Genomic DNA, 20,680 nt, shown 5'->3' on the forward strand with positions numbered 1-20,680 from the left:
GCTGAAACACTGACTTCTTTTAAATCTCAACTAAAATCCCACCTGTTTAGAATTGTATTTGAAATGTAATCAATTACAAATTTATTGATGGAACTTTACTTAATGTCATGGTTTGATTGTTGATTCTATGTTGAAATTGCACAAAAATCTGTGAGGGACGACGGAGTCCCAGAGCGAAATTCTGTGAGAGGCCTACGGAGCCCCGTGCCGGAAGAAAAACAGCGAGTGACTGAGGGTCACTGCGCGTAACACAAACCCTGTAAATTCTAGACACTAACGGGTACCATAGAATTGCACAAAAATCCGTGAGGGACGGCGGAGTCCCTGAGCGAAATTCTGTGAAAGAGGTGTAGGAGCCTGGTGCCAGAAGCCCATTAAAATGCATCTACATCGTTTTAAACTGTGTGATTGTGAGCGTGAGGGGGAATAAAAATAGCAATAGGTATTTTGTTCCATATAACACAGTAGGAGTGTAACAGGTAAATCCTTTTATGGATGCAAATTCGACTAAAAACCCACCTGTTTAGGATTGTATTTGAAACGTAATCAATAACCAATTTATTGATGGAACTTGACTTAATGTCGTGTTTTGATTGTTGATTCTATGTTGCTTTGTGTTTCTGTGTTTGATATGATGTAAAGCACTTTGAAATGCCTTGCTGCTGAAATGTGCTACACAAATAAAATTTGATTGATTGATTGATTGATAAGCTGACATTCTGATTTTACATTTGATTCTATGCTAAGTAATGAACAGAGGATAAATAATCTTCTGGAGTTTTTTCTACTTTTAAACTAATGCTTTAGAAGAGTTTCTATCCACAAATGTTTAGCTTAATGTAGCAGCTAGCTAAGCGGCAGTGCATTAGTTAGCATTAGTTAGCTGTGGCAGAGAAAATGTTTATTTGTTCATATTTAATGTGACTTTTTGTAAATACTGAGAATATAATTTACCTTGTATTACTGATATCTGTCGGTGGAATTGCGTATTATATACCAAGACGTGATTATGCACTGAGCACGACCAATTAAGAAATACCGACGACAGCCGAAAGACAAGTTTGTTTGGATTTAATGTAGAAAAAAAGACAAAATAACAAAATCAGGCAAAATAAAAAAAAATCCAAATCAATTTCTTTCAATATGAAACTTATGAAACTTGAACAAAAATGGCAAGTATGTGTTTGTGTCTGGTGAATTTTTGGTTAAAACAAACTTGTTTTCATTCAGTGACGTTACAGAGTGAAACTTTCCATATAAGAATATAGTTGGTTAGTAGCATGTACATGTATTCAGTTATATTTACGTGATTACCTTTTTGATTACAAAATACTTTTAGGAGTATTTCTACTATTTTACACTTAAATATTAAATAACTGATCATTTGATCAATTACTCAGCAGTTGGGTATACATTTTACCAAATACTTTTTTACTCTAAAGTAACTTCTTGGACGGCTACTCTTTATTTTTTACTTCAGTAAAAATATGTTGAAGTAGTTGAGTACAATTTTTGGGTACTCTGCTCTGAGTATGAATAGCGATACTTCATAATTAAGTTACTCAAGTAAAAGTAACTGAGTAAATGTAACTACCAACTCTGTGAGTAGTATACGGTTCTTATCGGAGCATTTGGTGTAAATCAGGCGCTCTTCTCTGGTAAACCTCTCCGTCTGCCTCAGCACCCTGGACAGCGTCTTCTCTCCGCTCCACCAAACGCGGCTCGGTGATTGACAGAAGCGGCGGCCATAGGCGGATCGATGCCGCTCCCGGAGCCCTATGAGGCGGACGGGAAGACTTGGAGGGGGCGCTCGGATCCTGACGCGGTTCTCCCCGGCTTCTATAGGCCCGCTCGGTGTTTGCCGCGGTCGGAAGAGGGCGGAGTGCGTTTTGCTCATCCAAGTGAGGAGCTCCCCGACTCTTAAAAAATATATAAATATAATAACAACAAGGCTCTTTCTCTACCCTTCCCTCCCTCCTTCCCTTCTCTCCTTCCTCCCGTGTCGTTTTGATTCAGTGTAGCCCACACGCAGGGGGAGAACATCCGCCGCACAGCAGAGCCAAGACTGAGAGGGGATCTTCAACATCAACAAGCTGCATGAGGCTTCTCTGAGAAGAGAGAAAAAGAAGGACTATCTACCTGATTCCAGCAATAGAGGTGCAGGTGTTTCAGAAATATCCTACAAGTGGTGATGCGATGGTTTAGAGGAGCAGCTTTGGTCGATTCTTCACATCACGCCCGCTCGACGACGCTGTAAAAATCCCCCCGCTTCCTCTTCAGACATCTGTGGACGCTTTCTGCAGGGGGAGATGGCTGTTCTCCGGCTCTCGCTGCTGCTGCATGTGGGCTTTGTGATCGGGTCGAGCCGGTTCGACGCGGACCAGTCAGCCGTTGGGGAGGAAGAGGTGGAGGCGAACCTGGGCGCTCGGCTGGCGCTCCTCCGTGCGCCTCGCCTCGTTCCCGGGGAGAAACCGGAGGAGCATCTGCCCCGGGTGGTCACGGCTTTCCTGCACACGGGGGACTCGACCACCTTAAGGCACGCCAACTGCTCGAGAAAGTACGAGCTCACCTCTCTGCTGCGTGGAAGGTCACACGAAACCCCGCATTACTCCATGAGCGGCGTGCTGGAGACCGTGCTGCACGCCACTAACTTCCTCAGCATGATCCTGCAAGCCAACAGGTCCAGGGAGCACAACCTGCGGCGAGACATGGAGTGGTACCAAGCCCTGGTGAGGAGCATCCTGGAAGGGGACGCCAAGATCCACCGGGCGGTGGTCACTTTCGGCGGGGGTGCGTCGTTTGCGGGGCCCCCGGTGCTCCTCCAAGCCACCAGGGCCGGCGGGGAGATTGTGCTCCAAGACCTCCCCCGCATGGCGCGTCGCCATCTGCACAACCGCACCGCGGACACCGAGTGGTACCACGGGATGAGGGAGAAGCATGAGCCCAGGTTCCACAAAAGGGTTCTGAGTAAAGGTGGTGACGGGTCACCGGAAAGAGCCGAGAGTTTCATCCCGGACCGAACGCATGTCAAGTGGTCTGCGCCTTACCTGGAGTGTGAAAATGGGAATTTTGTCCCCCGTTGGCTTCTGACGCTGTCCGCAGCTTTCTACGGCCTGAAGTCCAACCTGGATCCGGAGTTCAGGTAGAAACGCCGACGAATTAACTTCAGTTTGTTTATTGAGTCAGACGACAAAACATGTAATTTATGGGCATTTTTACAAGACCAACAGGTCCAAGTTATAATGTTCGACTGAGTTCTGTTCCAACTCAGCTTGGAAAAGTCTAGAGTTTAAGTTTTTTAAATCTGGATGGAAGAGGTAAGGATTTCCTGGCTTAATTCGCAAATCCATACTCCAAACATTGTAACCATTGCACCATTCTTCGATGCTTAGATTTTTCCTTCTAGAGCTGCAACTCTAACTATTATTTTAGCGATTAATCAATTACTTTGAGATTAATCAGTTAATTTGATTTTTCATAATTTTTTATTTTACATTTTTAACTTTTTTTTTTTACATTAGTTATTTGTTTGCAGAAATGCAAATAAGTAACCAATTTCCTTATTTTTTTAAGTATGAAAATGAAAATTTTATCACCTAAAATGCAGTCACACAACATTCCTTTAGTGTGTGCTTGATCATTCCTAGCAAAGGATACAGAAAAACATTCCTCTAATATCAACTTGTGAAAAGTTCAGCCCTTTCTGTTTCACTACAATTCTATATAAGGCTGATCTCTTGATTATTTTATGGATTAATTGATTAACAAATGAATAGAAAGGGACTCAAGAGATTTTTTTTTACAGTAATATGAACCAGACGGAGCTAAAACTATGCCTGTTGAGGAGGTTTTGGAAGAACATATTTACAAATATGTTTATAATGAATTTTTTTTTTGCGTCTGTAATGATTGCTAAATTATTTGATGATTATTTCAATAATTGATTAATCACGATTAATTGCTTCAGCTCTAGTTCCATTTGTTTAAAAAAGCTACATTTATCCATCCATTCAGTCAATTTTCATATTAAATTTCTGATTTATTACTTTAAAAACTGGTCAAAAATGTTATAAAGACTTGAAAAAAATGAATAAGTCCCATAATAACATTAACAGTACAATCGAAGCCATTTGAAAAGTTGTCCCAATCCATTGGATTGAGTCGTCAATTTTGCAGGAATCCCTAAGAACTAAAATGTTTTGATAACATTTTATTCTCTTAACATGAAGCACTACATCGCCAATTAGAACAAATTAATAATCTGTGACTTCAGGTTGGTTTATTCAGCCCTTCATTTCCAAATCTGGAGAGTCTTCCCTGAGCTGATTTCCCCTCCAAACGCGCAGCCTCTCACCGACTTCCCTCTCCTTACAGGAGGGGGTTTCTCCTCTCCTCCAGTCTGACAAGGCGGCGGGATGCTAAAAATAACCTTGATGTTACTGGATGTAGCTGCGGTGGAAAACCTCTGGCTACAGGCCCTAATTCATTTTTCAGACTCACTCGTCTGGATGCTTTGCTGCACAGGAAGCGTCGCGTGTCATTTCTCTTTTTTCCATCCTCCTCCATGAGAAACCATTTCTAAAATCTGACAAATACGAACGAGGCAACACTTAACGCCTTGGTTGCACCTTTATGCTATAAAATGCTGTTTTTTTTCTTTTCAGAATCCGCATGCCGGTGATTGGCTCGTTGTGTTGTGCTGCTTTTACTTGATCTTTAATTGATACGCTCCGGTTGCTCACACACAAGCATTAATTGCAAATGAGACCAAAACCTGCAGTGATTACGCTGTAATAGGCTATCAGATAGCAGACATTATCCCAGTCCGAAGCCTCTCAGAGCAGCTTTACATGTTTAGACTGGAGCAATTTGATTGCAAATTCACAAGCAGCGCCTGAGGTGATGAATGCGATCACACTCCCATCTTTTGTTAGCACCTAAAACTTCACTTCAAGAAGAACGATGAAAAAGAAATCTGGTTTACATTTTGTTATGCTGAATGCAAATACATTCAAACATCGATTAGTAGGTAATTAAATGGTTGTAGAATTAAGTTGGTACTGTTCCTTATTGCTCTGCAGAGGGAAAGCTCATTTCTAACCACATAATGATGGGAGTTTATGTATTAAAAACAAGCAAACAAAGCATTGCAGCTTAATTACTGGCGTTTTTTAATTGATCATATGTGGTCGTCTAATTTACCTTTGGAGCCCCAGGCAGGTTAAAGCTAACAACAGGGATCAATATTTATTTCACAATTCAAGATGGATAGTCTTTTTAAAGCTTTAAAGTATAAATACAAAGCACAGATAAGAAGGTATGAAAGGTGAATGGATGGATGGTTGGATGGATGGATTAACAGTTGGATGTTTGGAAGGATGAATGGATGGATAGACGGGTGAACAGTTGGATTTTTGGATGGATGTTCGGCTACTTGCTGATTTTTGTTTTTTGTTGCTAATGAACCAAAATGTTTGTCAGATGTGAGAAAATGACTGCAGCGTCTTTTTGGAGTTGGAATTAAACCGATCGCATGTTTCCCTCCATCCTCTGTTCAGCAGAGCTGATGCGTTCGTTGGTGTTTTCACGTCACTGAAAACTTTCACAGCTTGATTTAATGCTCAGCTTTGAAATTCAAATCACACATCCTCAAATAGGCGTAAAGCCTTCTCTTAATAATAGAGGAGCATTTGAGGCCACAAAGAAATCCTTTGTGCTTCTGTGAGACCTTTCTGTCACGTCTCATTTCTCTGTTTGCTCGTCAGCCATCCTTCAGATGCATCAGGGGGGGAAACGCTGGTTGGTGTAGCCAGTAGCTTCTTCAGACACCAGCTCTCCTCTTTTTCCCTCCAGATAAATACACAATCAATACCAGGATGAATTAATAATGAATGATGTAGAACAACAGCTCTGCACGGACGATGTGTATTTCCAGCCTCTTAGTGCTTCCTGTTTCAGGTGATGATGTTGCAAGAAGCAAGGTGACTTCTTAGTACTTTTGTCTGTCCTCGTACTCTGATCGCATGGATCCTCTGACTATGTCATACAGCTTGTATGACAAAGGATGTTTTCACACCTGCTAGACTCATAGACTTGATTCAATTTGGGAACAAACTTCCGACATTTGTTACATTTCCAGCTAGAGTGGTTTGCTTTCACACTTCACTGTATCAAATGAACCAAACCCTTTTTAAAAACCTGTCCCCCTCCTCACCTGTGGTGGCGCTGCACCAAGAACTATTGAAAGATACAGCACCAAAAGGCATTAGCTGTTTCCATCATAAATGTGCGCTACACTTTGTTGATATTCCACTAATGTTGAAAAAACTAAATTTTGCAATCAGACGTGATAAACATCATACTCATACCACTTCCTGTCGTCTACTTCATCATTTCTGCCAGTAGTAACTTCCTGTTGTTGATCAAGTGACTTGTGTGATGTGAAAAAGTGTTTCAGTTGCACTTTGCGAAATACACTAAGTTTGATACATAGCCAGCAATCTTAGCACAAACTTTTATTTAAAACCGTGAGTTTTTTTAAAATTGCCGTTTCCATTAAGTTAATTTATTTTATAATTCCAATTTGTGCATTTTTAACTTAAATGGAAACGCAGTTAGAGAGCTTCACTTCTTCTTCACAAAATGAAACAGGTTTTAGCGGTTGTATGTTTTCTCTTTTGTCTTCAAAGGCCACAAGTCATTTCTCCCGCTAGCGCTAGACCCTCACATTTGTTTTGGTTGTATTTACCCAGAATGCCCTGCAGTATAGTCCACTTCCTGGTTTTGGAGCGCTCTCTGGTCCAGTTGGTGCTGACATTTGCATTCAAACTGCACCAGAGTTCACTTTAACCGAACCAAGGCCGAAGTTTGTAGGTGGACCAGAGTTTGATTTTTTGGGTTGAATCAGAGTTTGATTACAAATTCACACCTCCCCAAATGAACTGGATTTTCTAGACAAAGAAACTAGAGTTTGATTAAATCAGACTAAACAGGGTAGGGTGCGTTTACACCAGTCCTGTTGTGAATGGTTGATATGTTGTAAATTCATGCATCTAAAATTAAGGACTTAAAATGTTTTAAATTCATTTAAAAATTGGTAAGTCGGTTTTAAATACATCTTAAATTTTGCGGTGACTTGATTATCTAATCTTGTATATTCTAAGTAATCTTTTTTTCTCAAGGGACTTTTCTGTCAGGTAAACGTTTGAGTCACATTTTCATTGCGTTCTGTGACTTGAGGTGGTTGAGGCTATCGCTAACTAGCTGCTAATATACCCTTACTAGCTAGTAAAAATATATTAGGACCTTTATCACCATTAGAACCATTGGTTCTGGTTCTTGTAGTAAAAACAGAAGGAGGAGAAAAACTAGCTAGCTAGCAAGCAGAGGTGCAAATCTTTCAGCGATTCGATTCCAATTTTTATGGTCACAGTTTGATTCAGAAACAATTTTTAATTCAGAAACCAATTTTTCCATTCACATAATCTAGAGATTTTGTTTAAATTATGTGACTGACAAGAGGAAAAGACGGTGCAAGGAAATAAAACATTTATTTAAACTAATTCTATAACGTTATACACTGTACCAAATCAGTTTATATTGAAATGAAAATAGGTTTGTGCATAAAATGATGTACCTTAAATTACCAGTATTAGGTTAGCTTAGCTGCCTGACTTTTTCTCAAATATAAGAATATCAATAAATTACTCCAAACGTATACGGTGGTTGAGTGGATGTGTACTGCGATATGCAGTTTACTCGCAAATAAGAAGAGGAAAGACATCCAACTTAAGAATCGATGCAGGATTCCCAAAACTGTGAAATGTGATTCTTTGTAGAATAATTTTTTTCTGCAGCTCTGCTAGCATGTTCACTTTTTTTTGGTTTAAGTGTAAATTAAATACTGGACAACATTCGTCTTCATCTCTGGATCACTTCTGTTGCAAACCCATGCGAATCATTCTATGCTAAAAAAAACTTCTGACGTGACACAGGTCTTAAATTTCACCCATATGGTCTTAAAAAGTTTTAATTTTAAGTTGCTGAAACTTGCAGAGACCCCGATATAAAAGAATGAGTGCTGACTCCAGACTTTTTCCACTATTTTAAATCGACCTGCTGTTTCCGAGAAGGTGTAAGATATCACACTGCTCATGCTTTATCTCTTTTTCCTGCTAACTTCCTACAAAACTGCCTGTGTTTTCAAGCTGTTAGTGTGTATATGTGTTGATGGTATTGTTGGAGTTTCAGACATTTTGTGGGGTGATGCTGCGCCGTCCTAATTGGCAGATCACTCTGAGCTCAGATGCATTGCCGAAGACACAAAGTGGAGATGCACAGGAAGAAAAATGATTCAGCAGGTGGTGAACAGACTTCAAACTCACCTTGCACAGCAGAAGCTGTAATTGCTTTAGGAAGGGGAAGCTCACACAGAAGCAACAGCAGAGGCAAAATAAGAGAAATTCATTGGATTTGACTGAGAAATGCAGACGTTTGGTGGAGATTTTTCAAGAGGCTAAATGGGCTCTAAACAGACAGCAGATTTCTCATTGTTAGGGCTTCGCTTTGCTTCCAAATATGTGTGTAAAACCAGCTGTAATGTTGGACGGCTTGACTTCGATGGGAGGCCATGAGCTCCAGGAGGACCTGGTAGCATCTGCTTCCATGGACACCGTCCAGAAACAAATAGGAAGAAACTCCCAACAGTTCCCGAGGCTAAACGCGATCAAGCTTGATGCTAACTCGAGCCGAAGCAGTGTAGGTGTTTAAGAAAGAGAGAGAGAAAAAAGAGGCAATTCATGATGAGAAACGGTGAAGATCTGCAGCTTAGCAAAGCAACAAGAGTCCTGCTGAAGTATTCCACTTTAGCTTCCTGACCCAATGAGGACAGAGGAATTGAGAGGAGAAGTTGAAGTGAGCATAACCTCGGAGCGAGCGGGGGTTAAAGACCCCCGAGGTGATCCTCCTGACGTCAGTGGGGCTCCACGGCTGTGTCGATGCGATGCCCTCAACCTCTAAATGTCAGAGTTTCAGAAAATAGAAGCACTCAGGCTTTCTGCTGCGAACACAGAGATGTATACGCTTGATGTTGCTAGAGTAATTGGAGAGATTTTTTCAGCTTTATTTGGATAAATTGAGTATTTGAATTCATCCCTTGTATTGATTTAGTTTATTTCCAAAATAGCTCAAGCCTAGTTGACTGGATGGAGAATGTAATGTGAACACCAGATTTTTGGTCTAGTTTCTAGTGCAATTATGTTAGTGCACTTGAAATAAGTCAAAACTAACTTACAAGTATCTTTTCAGCAAGATATAGAGGCTTGTTTTAAGTAAATAATTCCTTAATGTTGATGAAAAAGTACCTGTTCCACTGATGGATTATTTTACTTATTATCAAAGCATTTTTCCCATGTTGTAAGTAACCTGTTATGTTTCCTTGAACAGGTTAGGGCAGGTCTATGGGCGATGCAAAACAGTCATGGCCTTTTTTTTTTTTTACACAAAATCAGAAAATGAGATTTCAGTCTGCTCAGTTCTTTCTATCTTGAGCTCCTTTTAGAATGAACTGTTTTAGGGCGTCTTGTCACTAAATCCAAATAAGCTGCTGCTGGCCTCGCCCATCAACTCAACGTTTACACTGGGACGTGAAAATGGCTGCAAACAGATGCACAATTATACAACTGTACACTTTTGAAAAACATTAGTAGAGCCTCCTGCACAACCGGTAAGAACACAGCAGATGTTTTCTGGAAAGTAAGTCAACAACAAAACATATGTCTTTTCCAGCAGCCATTGTAAAACCAGCTGACAAAACATGCTGGAGCTCAGCTTGGGTTTCTAGGCATTAGTAGAGCCTCCTGCACACCCAACAACAATGCAGAAATGGTTTCTGAATGGTAAATCAACAACAAAAAACTTTTATTTTTCAGCAGCCATTGTACAGTAGATACAGAGGTAAAACTAGCTTGCTGGAGTTCCACTTGAGTTGCTAGGTAACAGGATGGGCTCGGCTGTGGTTACGGCACAGAGGCCATGAAATGTGACTTAGGAAATGGCAGGTTTTTAAAACGGCCCATTTTAATGACACCAAAAACATGAACTTATTGCCAAAAAATCAGATGGAGGGTTTTTTTTTTTAAGTGCTTTTTTTAAAGCTGTTTTTAGAAGCAGTAAAGACTCATATTGAAGTAGAAAAATGTGCACAATCTGAAAAGACAGCTTATAAATGTGAGCTTTTATTTCTGAAAGTTATCGTTTATGTTTTTGGATGTGTAAAGTTAATTAGGTTTTCTGTTTTATAATTAAAACACGGTTTGTCTGAATTTACTTTGTTACTTTGTTGCCCTTTGAAATCAGGAATGCAAAAAGTGAGATGGAAAGAACCAAAATGGAAGCAGTCTTTATTGTCATTCAATCGCAGCTCCTTTCCCCCCGCGGCTGCCACATCTCTTTTGATGCTCGGCGACAGAACTCAATAAAATGACCCGACCTGCTCTGAAATGCTCGTAGTCGAGCAGCATTGTGCCCGGCGGCTTGACTTGCATTAGCTCCGGCGCGTCCTGTCAACTTAATGCATTTCCATCACTGGAGAGACACAGGAGACGTTTTCATTGGGAAGACCCGGCCGGCTCTCGCATTGTGATCGTTGCGTGACATAATGCAGAGACCGGGCCGCTCTCAAAGGACAGACATGTGTTCCTATCAGGGCACAGAGTGTGCATTCAGGTCTTTCTTGGACATGTGGGCGGGTTTGAATAAGGTGGATTATTCTTAGCTGACATTTGTCCTTTTCTGCGTCAACATCAACTTCTTTAGACCGTTACTCCTTAGACATACACAACGAATTCTGCAGAGTTAAATCAACACTATGCCGAGTCTATTTGTCAGAATTGGCATTAATTTAACCCTTACAGAGTTATTTCAACAACATTTTGAGTAATTATAACTATTTCAAGTGTTAAAATTACTTAATTTCTTGTTGAAATAACTCTAAAAGAGTTAAATTAACACCAATTTTGATGAGGACCAAATAGACTCTGCATAGTGTTGATTTAACTCTGCAGAATTTGCTGCGTATTATGTTTTTAATGCTTCATCATTAAAAACATGGGATTTTTTACCATTTTTTTGTTTTCAAATTCCAATTCATTATAAGTTCATATTAATTCACAACTCATATTTTTTCTTAACTTATATAGCTCTGGAAAAAATTAAGAGACCACTTAAAACTGTCAGTTTTTCTGATTTTACTTTTTATATTTATATGTTTGAGTAAAATGAACAATGTTCTTTTATTCTATGAACTACTGACAACATGTCTCTGTAATTAAAATTTAGTATTTATTTGCAGAAAATGAGAAATGATTAAAATAACGAAAAAGTTGCAGTGCTTTCAGACCTCAAATAATGCAAAGAAAACAAGTTCATGTTCATTTAGAAACAACAATATTAATGTTTTAACTCAGGAAGAGTTCAGAAATCAATATTTGGTGGAATAATCAGCAGGTTTTCAATTGTCTCTTAATTTGTTTCGCAGCTGTATATAATTGGTTCTCAAATCTTGGGCAAAGACTTGCTTTTAGTCCTTTTAGTAAATTATTCTTGGTATTCTGAATGTCTTTCAAACCTTTTCTTTGGCTGCTTCTTCACTCACATCCAGTGAAAATGTAGGATAAATTTGAGAGAAGGATTTGGATATGTTAAATTTTTTTTCTTGCAACTGCTGCTTTTCATTCAAAACTTTTGTTTATTAACATGTGACATGTTCATTTAAAACTGTAAATGAATGAAATGAACAAATAAAATGTCACACTCATTGTTACCTAGCAACCCAAGCTGAGCTCCAGCATGTTTGGTCAGCTGGTTTTACCTCTGTACAATGGCTCCTGGAAAAGACAAGTGTTTTGTTGTTGGCTTACTTTCCAGAAACCAGCTGCTGCGTTCTTGTTGGTTGTGCAGGAGACCCTACTAATGCTTTTCAAAGATGTACAGTTGTATAATTGCACATCTGTTTGTAGCCATTTGGACGTGAGTTGAAGGCTGACTGGACTAAAATCTCATTATTTAAGAATGATTTTGTGCAAAATGTAATTAATATGTTTTGTATAGCCCGTCCTTAGCTGTTCAAGAAAGCATCATGGGACATGTTTACGTTCTATGTAGGTTCTATGTAAGCAGTTTATCTTTTACCTTTCCTTTCCCTGCTGTTTCACATCTTCTCTGCCTCAGCTTCCTCTACTTACTTCTGATTAGCTACTTTAGTTTCTTTGCCACCTCTCCCTTAGTATTTAAGCTCCTCAGTTTTTTCCGTTCCTCATTGACTTCTTCTGTGAAATTACCCCAACTTCCTACTGATCCATTGTTAACTTTTCTGTAAGTGATTTCTAGTTTTCATTATATCTCTTATCAGGATCATGTCTACAAATCACAGCAAGAGGGAGCTAGTCATATGGAATTGGTTCCATGTTTTTCAACAGTTTTAGTCAACTTCAGGACAAACTGTGATAAAGACAGGGTGCCAGTCTCTCTTAGCTGTGCAGGCCTTTAAACTCACAAAAATTGGCGGATGAAATGACTGAGCTTTTTGTTTCCTGGCCTCTATCTCCTACTCTCTGTGGTAATCCCGTCTTTATGCCCATGGGCCTCGATGGCCATCATGATGCCTCTACTCCTCATCGTCACTCTCAAATTACCAGCCCCTCTGCCACACACTCTCTCAGCCATTAACTCTGTGTCCTGCCTGGCAGACGTTCGCTTTTATTTCTCTCTCTTCTCTCACAAGCTATTTTACACACCATATGTCTACACTGGCTGGCATGCTAAAGACCACCCATGGAGATGGAAGCAGAAACAAAGAAGAGGGGGAGCTGACTGCAGAAACAAAATCTCAAAATTGAAGTTAGATTTCTTTGCACTGAGTTTGTGCAGATTACATACCCAAAAATGGGAAGTAATTTCTCAGCTAAATCAGCAGCACAGCAGAAAATACTGAGGTCAGTTTGCCCCAAAGAAGGATCAAACCAGCAGTTATTATTATTAAGAGTACAGACAGAAAGAAGCTTGCACTCGGCTGGTGTGTCCACTGGGAGCTGGACACAGTAAACCAACTCCTGGATACCTGGAGAACATGCCAAAGCAGCAATATTTGTGGAACTGTGTGTGTGAAGCCAGAGGATTTTATCCAGTGGTGAAAAGTATATACAGGGTGGGCCATAAGTTTCCATACATAGAAAAAATAAACATTTCATACTGGAGAACCGTTTTTATTTTTGTGGGACTCTGTGTAATCGCTGCACGCCTTGGACCATTTCGTGGTTGATCTGAAACATTTCCAGTTTTCTGAAACTTGCAAATATGTTTTGCCACAGTGTGACGCTCGTTCCATGTTTTCTGTTAAAGTTTCGTGCAACCATACGACTGCTTCCCGATCCAGTCATCAGTATAATTTGCTCTTTTGTCAAACTCATCTTCTTGGGTATCTGAAATATAACAGAAATATCAATTTTACATTCTCCTATGTATGGAAACTTATGGCCCACCCTGTAGACTTTATTGGACCTGAAAAAGCAGGGAGTCAACGCATCCTTAAAAAGTCTTAAATTCATGAATCTAAAAATAAAGACCTTAAATAATCGCAGGTCTTAAATTTAGCCTTTACAGGACTGTTTAATCTTGTATATTCAATGTTTTCATCTTCATTGATGGTTGATTGAGGTTACCTTTGTTAGCAAACATCACTATTTAAATAGAATTAAAAGCTAATTCAATACCAACACGAAAAGCATTTTACTTATTTATCATCCAACTTGATTTAAATAAATTGTTCTCAACTTCACGTCCAGTTGATTTTACATTAAAATATACATTTAAGTAGCATTAGAGATGGAAGCTGAGATTCTGAGTTTGAAGCAGTCACATCCAGTCTCTTCCCCCAACCTTTGTGCTTCTCTTTATTGGTGTGTAATGGATGGCTTTGTTGCTGCATCAGCAAATGGGGCTTAATGGTCCTGAGAGAACTACAAGCGATAGGTGTGAATGAACAAAGAAATATGATGGCATGAAAATATTATCTGTATTAGACCCGAACAGTTGGATGGCTGCGGTACAGTGGCATAATTACAGAGTTGTAGATAAAGTCTTAATACAAAATGAAAACAGGTGATGAATATGTTGTATGTAAATACTGTTCTTCATTACTGTGTTATGAAACTATTATATACTCTTTAATGAAGCAAAAGGGTGACAAAATGCATTATTAAATCAAATCTATATTACTTTAGCTAAAACTGCTTTGGTCCTTATTACAGCTGTACTGGGAATCTACATGAATAACATATAGTTATGTGCATCTATATTTAACAGCCAACCAAGATGCTGAGTTAATTCCTGTCTTATTTTTGCTGGAAGCTACTTCCCATCGTCTTTCTTCCTCTCATTATTAGCGTCTATACTGTATGCAATTTTCCGTGACGAGAAATTATGATCTGGAAAGTGGAGGGAAAATCTCAAATGTCGTGACACTGCAGAGATATGTTGAACAACCCGAGTTTCACAAAGCTTTGAGTCGGCACAGATTTGCCTCCAGCTGTGCTTTATTTTTAAGTTTAGCGCAAGTGTGTGTGGGCTGAGGTCAAAGGGGTGCATTTCAGCCGTCATTAATTATATTTAAATAATAAAAAAGGTAAATAAAGTAACTTTTTACACTTGCTAAGTTATAGCTTCCCACAACAGAGAACATATTTGCCAGAATCAGAGAGAGCGATCTTCCTCTCTGAGGAAGATCAGAGTCGATGGCTCACTGGTATCACTGAGCTTATTTAATGAGTTAAGTTGGATATTTTAAGTTATTTGAGAGAAACATATCTAAAAGATTGCTGTGTTTTGCAGTGCACTTTATGGGAGTTTTCACACCTAGTCAGGTACTTGTGGTTTGATTTGGGACCAAATTTACAACATTTGTTACATTTTCAGCTGCTGTGGTTAGCTTTTTCACTGCAAATCCAAACAATTTGAAAACCCTGTTCCACTCCTCGCCTGTGGTGGCGCTGCGCCAAGAACAGCTGAAGGAAATTACATGAAAACCTCTAAATAAGACACTGAGCACAAAAAGTAGACAACAATGGAGTAACGTCAGATTGTACCGGTGGTAGGATTTCTCTTTTGTCACTGACAAAAGACCATTTCTCTTCCATTAGCGCAAGACTTGTGCTTACCCAGAATGCCCTGCACTGTAGTTCACTACTTGCTTTTGGAGCGGTCTCCGGTTTGCATTTGAACCGGACCAGAGGTAAATTTAACCGAATCGAGACTGAGGTTTGTAGGTGGACCAGAATTCACACCTCCCCAAATGAACCGGACTTTCTAGGCAAACAAGCTAAAGTTTGATTAAAGTGAACCAAACAAGGCTGGTGTGAATTCACACTAAAACTCGTCATGTAAAACATTTTGAAGATGCTTCCTCTGTCTTTGCCCCATTCTGCAAGTAAGATTATACTTTCAACACCTTGCCAAGCTCTGATAATTTCGCCTTGATAATATCAACTCCAGCTGTACCACAGCAGATAAGAGGGCCCTGCGAAAAACGGTGAGGGGAACTGAATGGGTAATTAAAATGTCCCAGACCCACCTTTCAATATCTGTCTCAGAAACTGGTCTTTGAACATTACCCTAGACCAAATGAGTCAAACTCAAGGCCCAGGCTCCAAATCTGGTCCGCCATAGCTGTTTATGTGGCCCTCTATACTCAAAATTACATCAATAAGTCTGTCCAGTTTTTCACAAATCCGCAAAATTCACACCAAATCAACAGATCCATACTTTTATTAAAACTGCCAATCTTTCTCAAAATTGGCCAAAAACATTGGGTCTAAGAGACTGCTCCCTCAGCCTTACTTGATGTCCAGTTACAGTCCATGACCAATAAGACAATTAATAAAAAATCACATTTAATGTCATACATTAGCACAAATATCGTAAAAAATTCCAATAAAACAATAATCACAAAATTCTGGATGGATTGATCAGGGTGAAAAGATGATGAATATTATTTCATTTTAGGAAACACCGAATGCTGAAACAAACAGTTATTATTTTTTTTTTATATCTTTTTTTACCCCTCCAGGGGATCTTTTTATGGGCTCTAGTGTCCCTTATATGACAGTAGGCTGACATGAGAAGAGGAAGGAGAGGGAAAAAGACATGCAGCAAAGATCGCCGGGTCCGGGAGTCGAACCCGTGATGTCCGCGTTGAGGACTCAATGCCTCCAAGTATGGGTCGGCTATCCCCTACACCACCGCGGCACACCCATGAAACAAACAGTTATTGATATTTTAACAGTTTAATGGGTTTTATCGATACATTCTGGCACAACTGGCCCTTTAAGAACATTCAGATTTTTGATTTGGCCCAAAATGAAACTGAGATCGACTCCCCAAAATTAACTTTTTGATCTGCTGCCTTTTAAGGGAATCTACCCTAAATATTTTTCCATAGTAACTTTTTCAAAATCCAGAAGAAAGTATGTTAGGTTTTGTCGTTTGCCAACAGTTATGCAGCTAAATGTCAATGATTTGATCGTTTGTTCCCTCTTTAAGCGTCATGTCCTCCTGTGTTGTAGGGGCGTGGTGCGGGTGGACGTTAATCTACAGGATGTTGATATCGACCAGTGCTCTACTGACGGCTGGTTTGCTGGAACCCATCGATGCAACCTGAGCACTATGGAGGTGAGTGCACCGGACATGAGGCCCAGACAGGGATTGATTGGCTTTGGAAAGTGAACTGTAATACACCCACGACCCCATGAAGCTCTGAAAGGAAAAGCAGTAAATCAGCATGACTGCTGACAAAATGGATGGAGGTCTGATTACTTCTCAGTGTTGCTGTTACTGCTGGCTAACGCTTAACAAGGCTGTCTTTTTAAATTTATGAACACAGACGTACGCTCTGAGTTTTCCATCAATGGAAAACTCAGACACAAACTACAGTTTGTTTTACAGTAGCAAACAAACTGTAGGTTGCAACTGCTAAGCTGCAGTTTGTTTGTTTATTTAAGGATCCCCATCAGGGCTGTTGTAAACAATTATTTGAGTAATTGAGTATTCTGTCAGTTATTCAGATGATTAATTGAATAATCAAATAAAACATTTTATAAAATAAAATGCTGGTAAATACTGCCATAACAGCAGTGTTACTGTTGGATATCAGCAAAATTTTTAATATTCAAGCATTCCTAACAATTACTTTTCTGTAGTTCAGAAAATTAACCTTTAACAATAGTAGCTCACTTTTTAAGGGAACCTGGACATAAATTATACAAAAATCTGAAATTATATTCAGTTTAATAATAAAGATCCAAGCGCATTTGATTTAAAGAAAAAAAATCCACCCTCACCTTGCCCAGCCATCTATAGCTTTTGTGTTAACGATGTGATTTGACTCCTTTGTTCGTCACACTCAGAAGCTCATCTACCAGCTATGTACCGCCACGATGAGCTCCGCCGCCAATTTGTTGAGACCGGGATGATATGAAATTTATTTTCCAGTTTATCCGTAAAGCTGCAGTTATGTTAAGCATCAACTACAGCGCAGCCGCCCCAGTGTTCAGTTTATCTGCTCACCGGTATAAATACACCTGCCGTGCTCTTCGCCGCCGTTCGCTCTGAACCAGCCAACAGGAAGCAAGAAAGGCTGCTGTACTCCAGGCATCGCACCAGTTATTTTAAGGATACTTAAAAGAAAAAAAAAAAACTGGACATTATTATAACTCAATGAAATACTCCCGTATTCTCCGGTAGAGCCTTAAAAATTGGATGTTATGCTGCTAACACTTAGCATTCGTCAATAACTCAGGAGGCAGTGAGAGCGCTGCGCAACATAAATAATCACCCGCCCAGAACACGGTGCGCTAAATAATAAAACATAATTTAACAAAGCTTTGAGGCAGATAATTTTCCTCGAGGAATTATTAAAATTCCTCTAATCCTTTGAGGAATCGTAACAGCTGTAATCCCCATTAGGTTCTACTGTAGTAGAGACTACGTACTCTTCTTGGGGTCCACACCAAACATTACAATAAAAATCCTTTGCAAACATTAAAAAAAGACATAATGGTATTCCTTCACAAAATCAGATTAAACACAAAACTGCTTCAACATCTTACAAACGTTACAGAGACATAATAAAATACCTTACCACACAAACTATATCAGAGCTAAATTAAACAAACTCTAAATATAAATTTAAACATTCTGTCAGTCTCCGTTATAGATTTTTAAAGATTGTTTGTAAAAAAATGGTTGTAGGGAAGAAAGACGTCATGATTCCTCATGAAGTTTTATGAAAGGCAGCTATAGCTCGTCTCAGTTATTACCTCCACCAAGGCTGCCCTGCGATGAAATATGATGTGTTTTTGTTTGTGGACACTGAATGCATCACCTTGCATGAAACAAGCAGAGTAAGTTTGTACCCATTAGCAACAAACGGAGGCTCAAGTCTCAGGAGTCTGCTTCCAGGGTCAGAACATAAAACCCATGTGAAACATTTAGCAGATGGAAACTGAGATGTAAGTTTAGAGGAAATGTATGTGGTTTAGCATTGTTTATTTATTTAACTCTTTATAAAATGTTTGCATTTTTAAGCCTTTATAGTTGATGTTCAGGTGTTAATCTTCCAATCTTTCAATAGCACATAATTATCAAGAAATATTTAAATTTTCTGTCAACTTTAAACATTTTTTTAACTCAAAACCACGACTGGCCGCTGGATGAATGGCCGCCCTAGCACCAAACCACCAGGCTTAGCAAGTTTTCTGGGGAAAACCTTGGTTACTGTCATATTGTTCTCTGCCTGAGTGTTAAACAATCAGCTGTTGTCAAAATTTAATCAGCACAAAGTTGAACAATTTACATTTGTGAGCTTGTGAAAGGGATTTGTAGCCAAAGCATGTTGTTTTTTCCTCACCCTATCATCTCAGAAGTAAAATTGATTAAAACATAGCTAACCAAAGAGAGACTATAAAGGTAAACATGTAATGCTGGGAAAAAAATTGATCAATTCGATAAATGATCCAATTATCCAAACAAAAACAATACTACTTTACAAGCCCACAGTTTACCAAAAGATGAATAGGTTGAATAGGCTGTTAATGTACTTAGCAGCCTACAGCAATAAAGGTTTTCTTCTGTCAGACTACTTTAAATAAGAAATGGTCACATATTGATGTCTAATGGAGAAAATAACTTATTTACAGGTAAACATATTGGTTTATGCATTAGACAATGCGTTAAGCATGATACTTCCACCTCCGTTCTCCACAGCTGCTGTGAGGTTAATTTTTCTGAAATGATTTATTTGGTTTGTGCCAAACATTTAAAGAGAAATATACAGAAATGAAAGACTGACATTTCATCATAAGGTCAGGATTTGACAGTGTTACGGACGGAAAACCCAACAGTTACCCAATTATTAGACTTATTTAAGCTTATTAACGTTTCCAGATGAGGTGAGCCAATGAAACGAGCTTTAGCCTCTTGAAGACTGATAGATTTCACAGACACGCTGCAGATGAAACTCCTTCATAATGCATGTGTTGTAATGTATGGTAGTGAGCATCTGTTAATAATTAATCACTCTCTTTGTCTGAGTACTTCCACTCTCCGCGTATATTCAATAAGAGTGGCTTTTGACTCTGTGTGTGTGTGTAAAGATGGAAACACACGGTTGATGGCATGTTTGTTTGGAAAACACAGATCTGTGTGTGCTGTCAGCGCAGGAGTGTGTCTGAACTTTGGTCGACTGGTAAGACGTTGTTGTGGTTGTAGCGCGCGGCGGCGGCGTGCGTACTTCCCTGTATGACAGCCTCTTTGTGCACAAGTGCTCATTAGTGTCATGGCGGTTCCATAAACAAAAGATAAATTACACGTCTGTGCAAATAGGAATTACAGTAAGCTATAGCCATATCTGTTACAGCTTTCTTGTTAGGGAAGTTAGAGGTGATAAGGGACGGCTCACCTTCTGGAAATGCAACTTGGTCTGCTACGGTTTTAATTTTGATCACACATCTTAAGTTAATTTTTTTCACATCCACGATGGGTAGAGATAGAAACTGATAAAAATGTACCAATACTGATTTTGTTACATACTGTTAGAAAGTAAACGCTTTAATTCAAGATATGCATCATGTTTCATTTGATTCAAACAGCATTAAAGCTGGTTTAAAAAATAAGAATCCCTTTGTCCAATGAACATTTTCATATGAAATGCAACTTTTTGCACGTCAGCAGTTTTTGTGCGGGCAAATTTGCATTTCTGCAAATTTGGTTGTGCAGGAGGCTTCACTTCTGCTTTTCTGCTTTTCAGGGAGGATTTTTGAAGACTTAAATGGGACCTGTTATGCAAAAATTCTCATTCTGTTCTTCCTTTTTGGTTTTTACTGCTTCTAAAAGCAGTTCAAGAGATAAAAACAACATTCCAGCTGTGTTTTTTTTGTGCCTGGAAAATGAGCTCTTTAAAATCCCTCCCAAATGTAACATCACAAATCAGCAAGCACTTCCCCTCACCTAGCAATGCCCGTTATCTAGCAACCCTAGTGGAGCTCCAGCACATTTGGTCAACTGGTTTTACTCCTGTATGCCCTGTACAATGGCTGCTGGAGAAGACAAGAGTTTTGTTGTTGACATCCCA

At 39.3% G+C, this 20,680-nt stretch overlaps 1 protein-coding gene across 2 annotated transcripts in view; it reads left to right on the forward strand.

The window, feature by feature from the left end:
- The first annotated feature begins 1,678 nt into the window (after positions 1 to 1,678).
- Positions 1,679 to 20,680, forward strand: part of gpr158 (G protein-coupled receptor 158) — a 69,312-nt gene continuing 50,310 nt past the window's right edge. For both annotated transcript variants that reach the window (XM_014471270.2, XM_023326736.1), the window contains exons 1-2: positions 1,679 to 3,142; positions 16,617 to 16,722. In XM_014471270.2, coding sequence (XP_014326756.1) covers positions 2,310 to 3,142; positions 16,617 to 16,722 — 939 coding nt within the window. In that variant the 5' untranslated portion in view covers positions 1,679 to 2,309. The remainder of the gene's footprint in view (positions 3,143 to 16,616; positions 16,723 to 20,680) is intronic.

The sequence above is a fragment of the Xiphophorus maculatus genome, chromosome 21 (genome assembly GCF_002775205.1).
Source record: "Xiphophorus maculatus strain JP 163 A chromosome 21, X_maculatus-5.0-male, whole genome shotgun sequence".
Classification (NCBI taxonomy): Eukaryota; Metazoa; Chordata; class Actinopteri; order Cyprinodontiformes; family Poeciliidae; genus Xiphophorus; species Xiphophorus maculatus.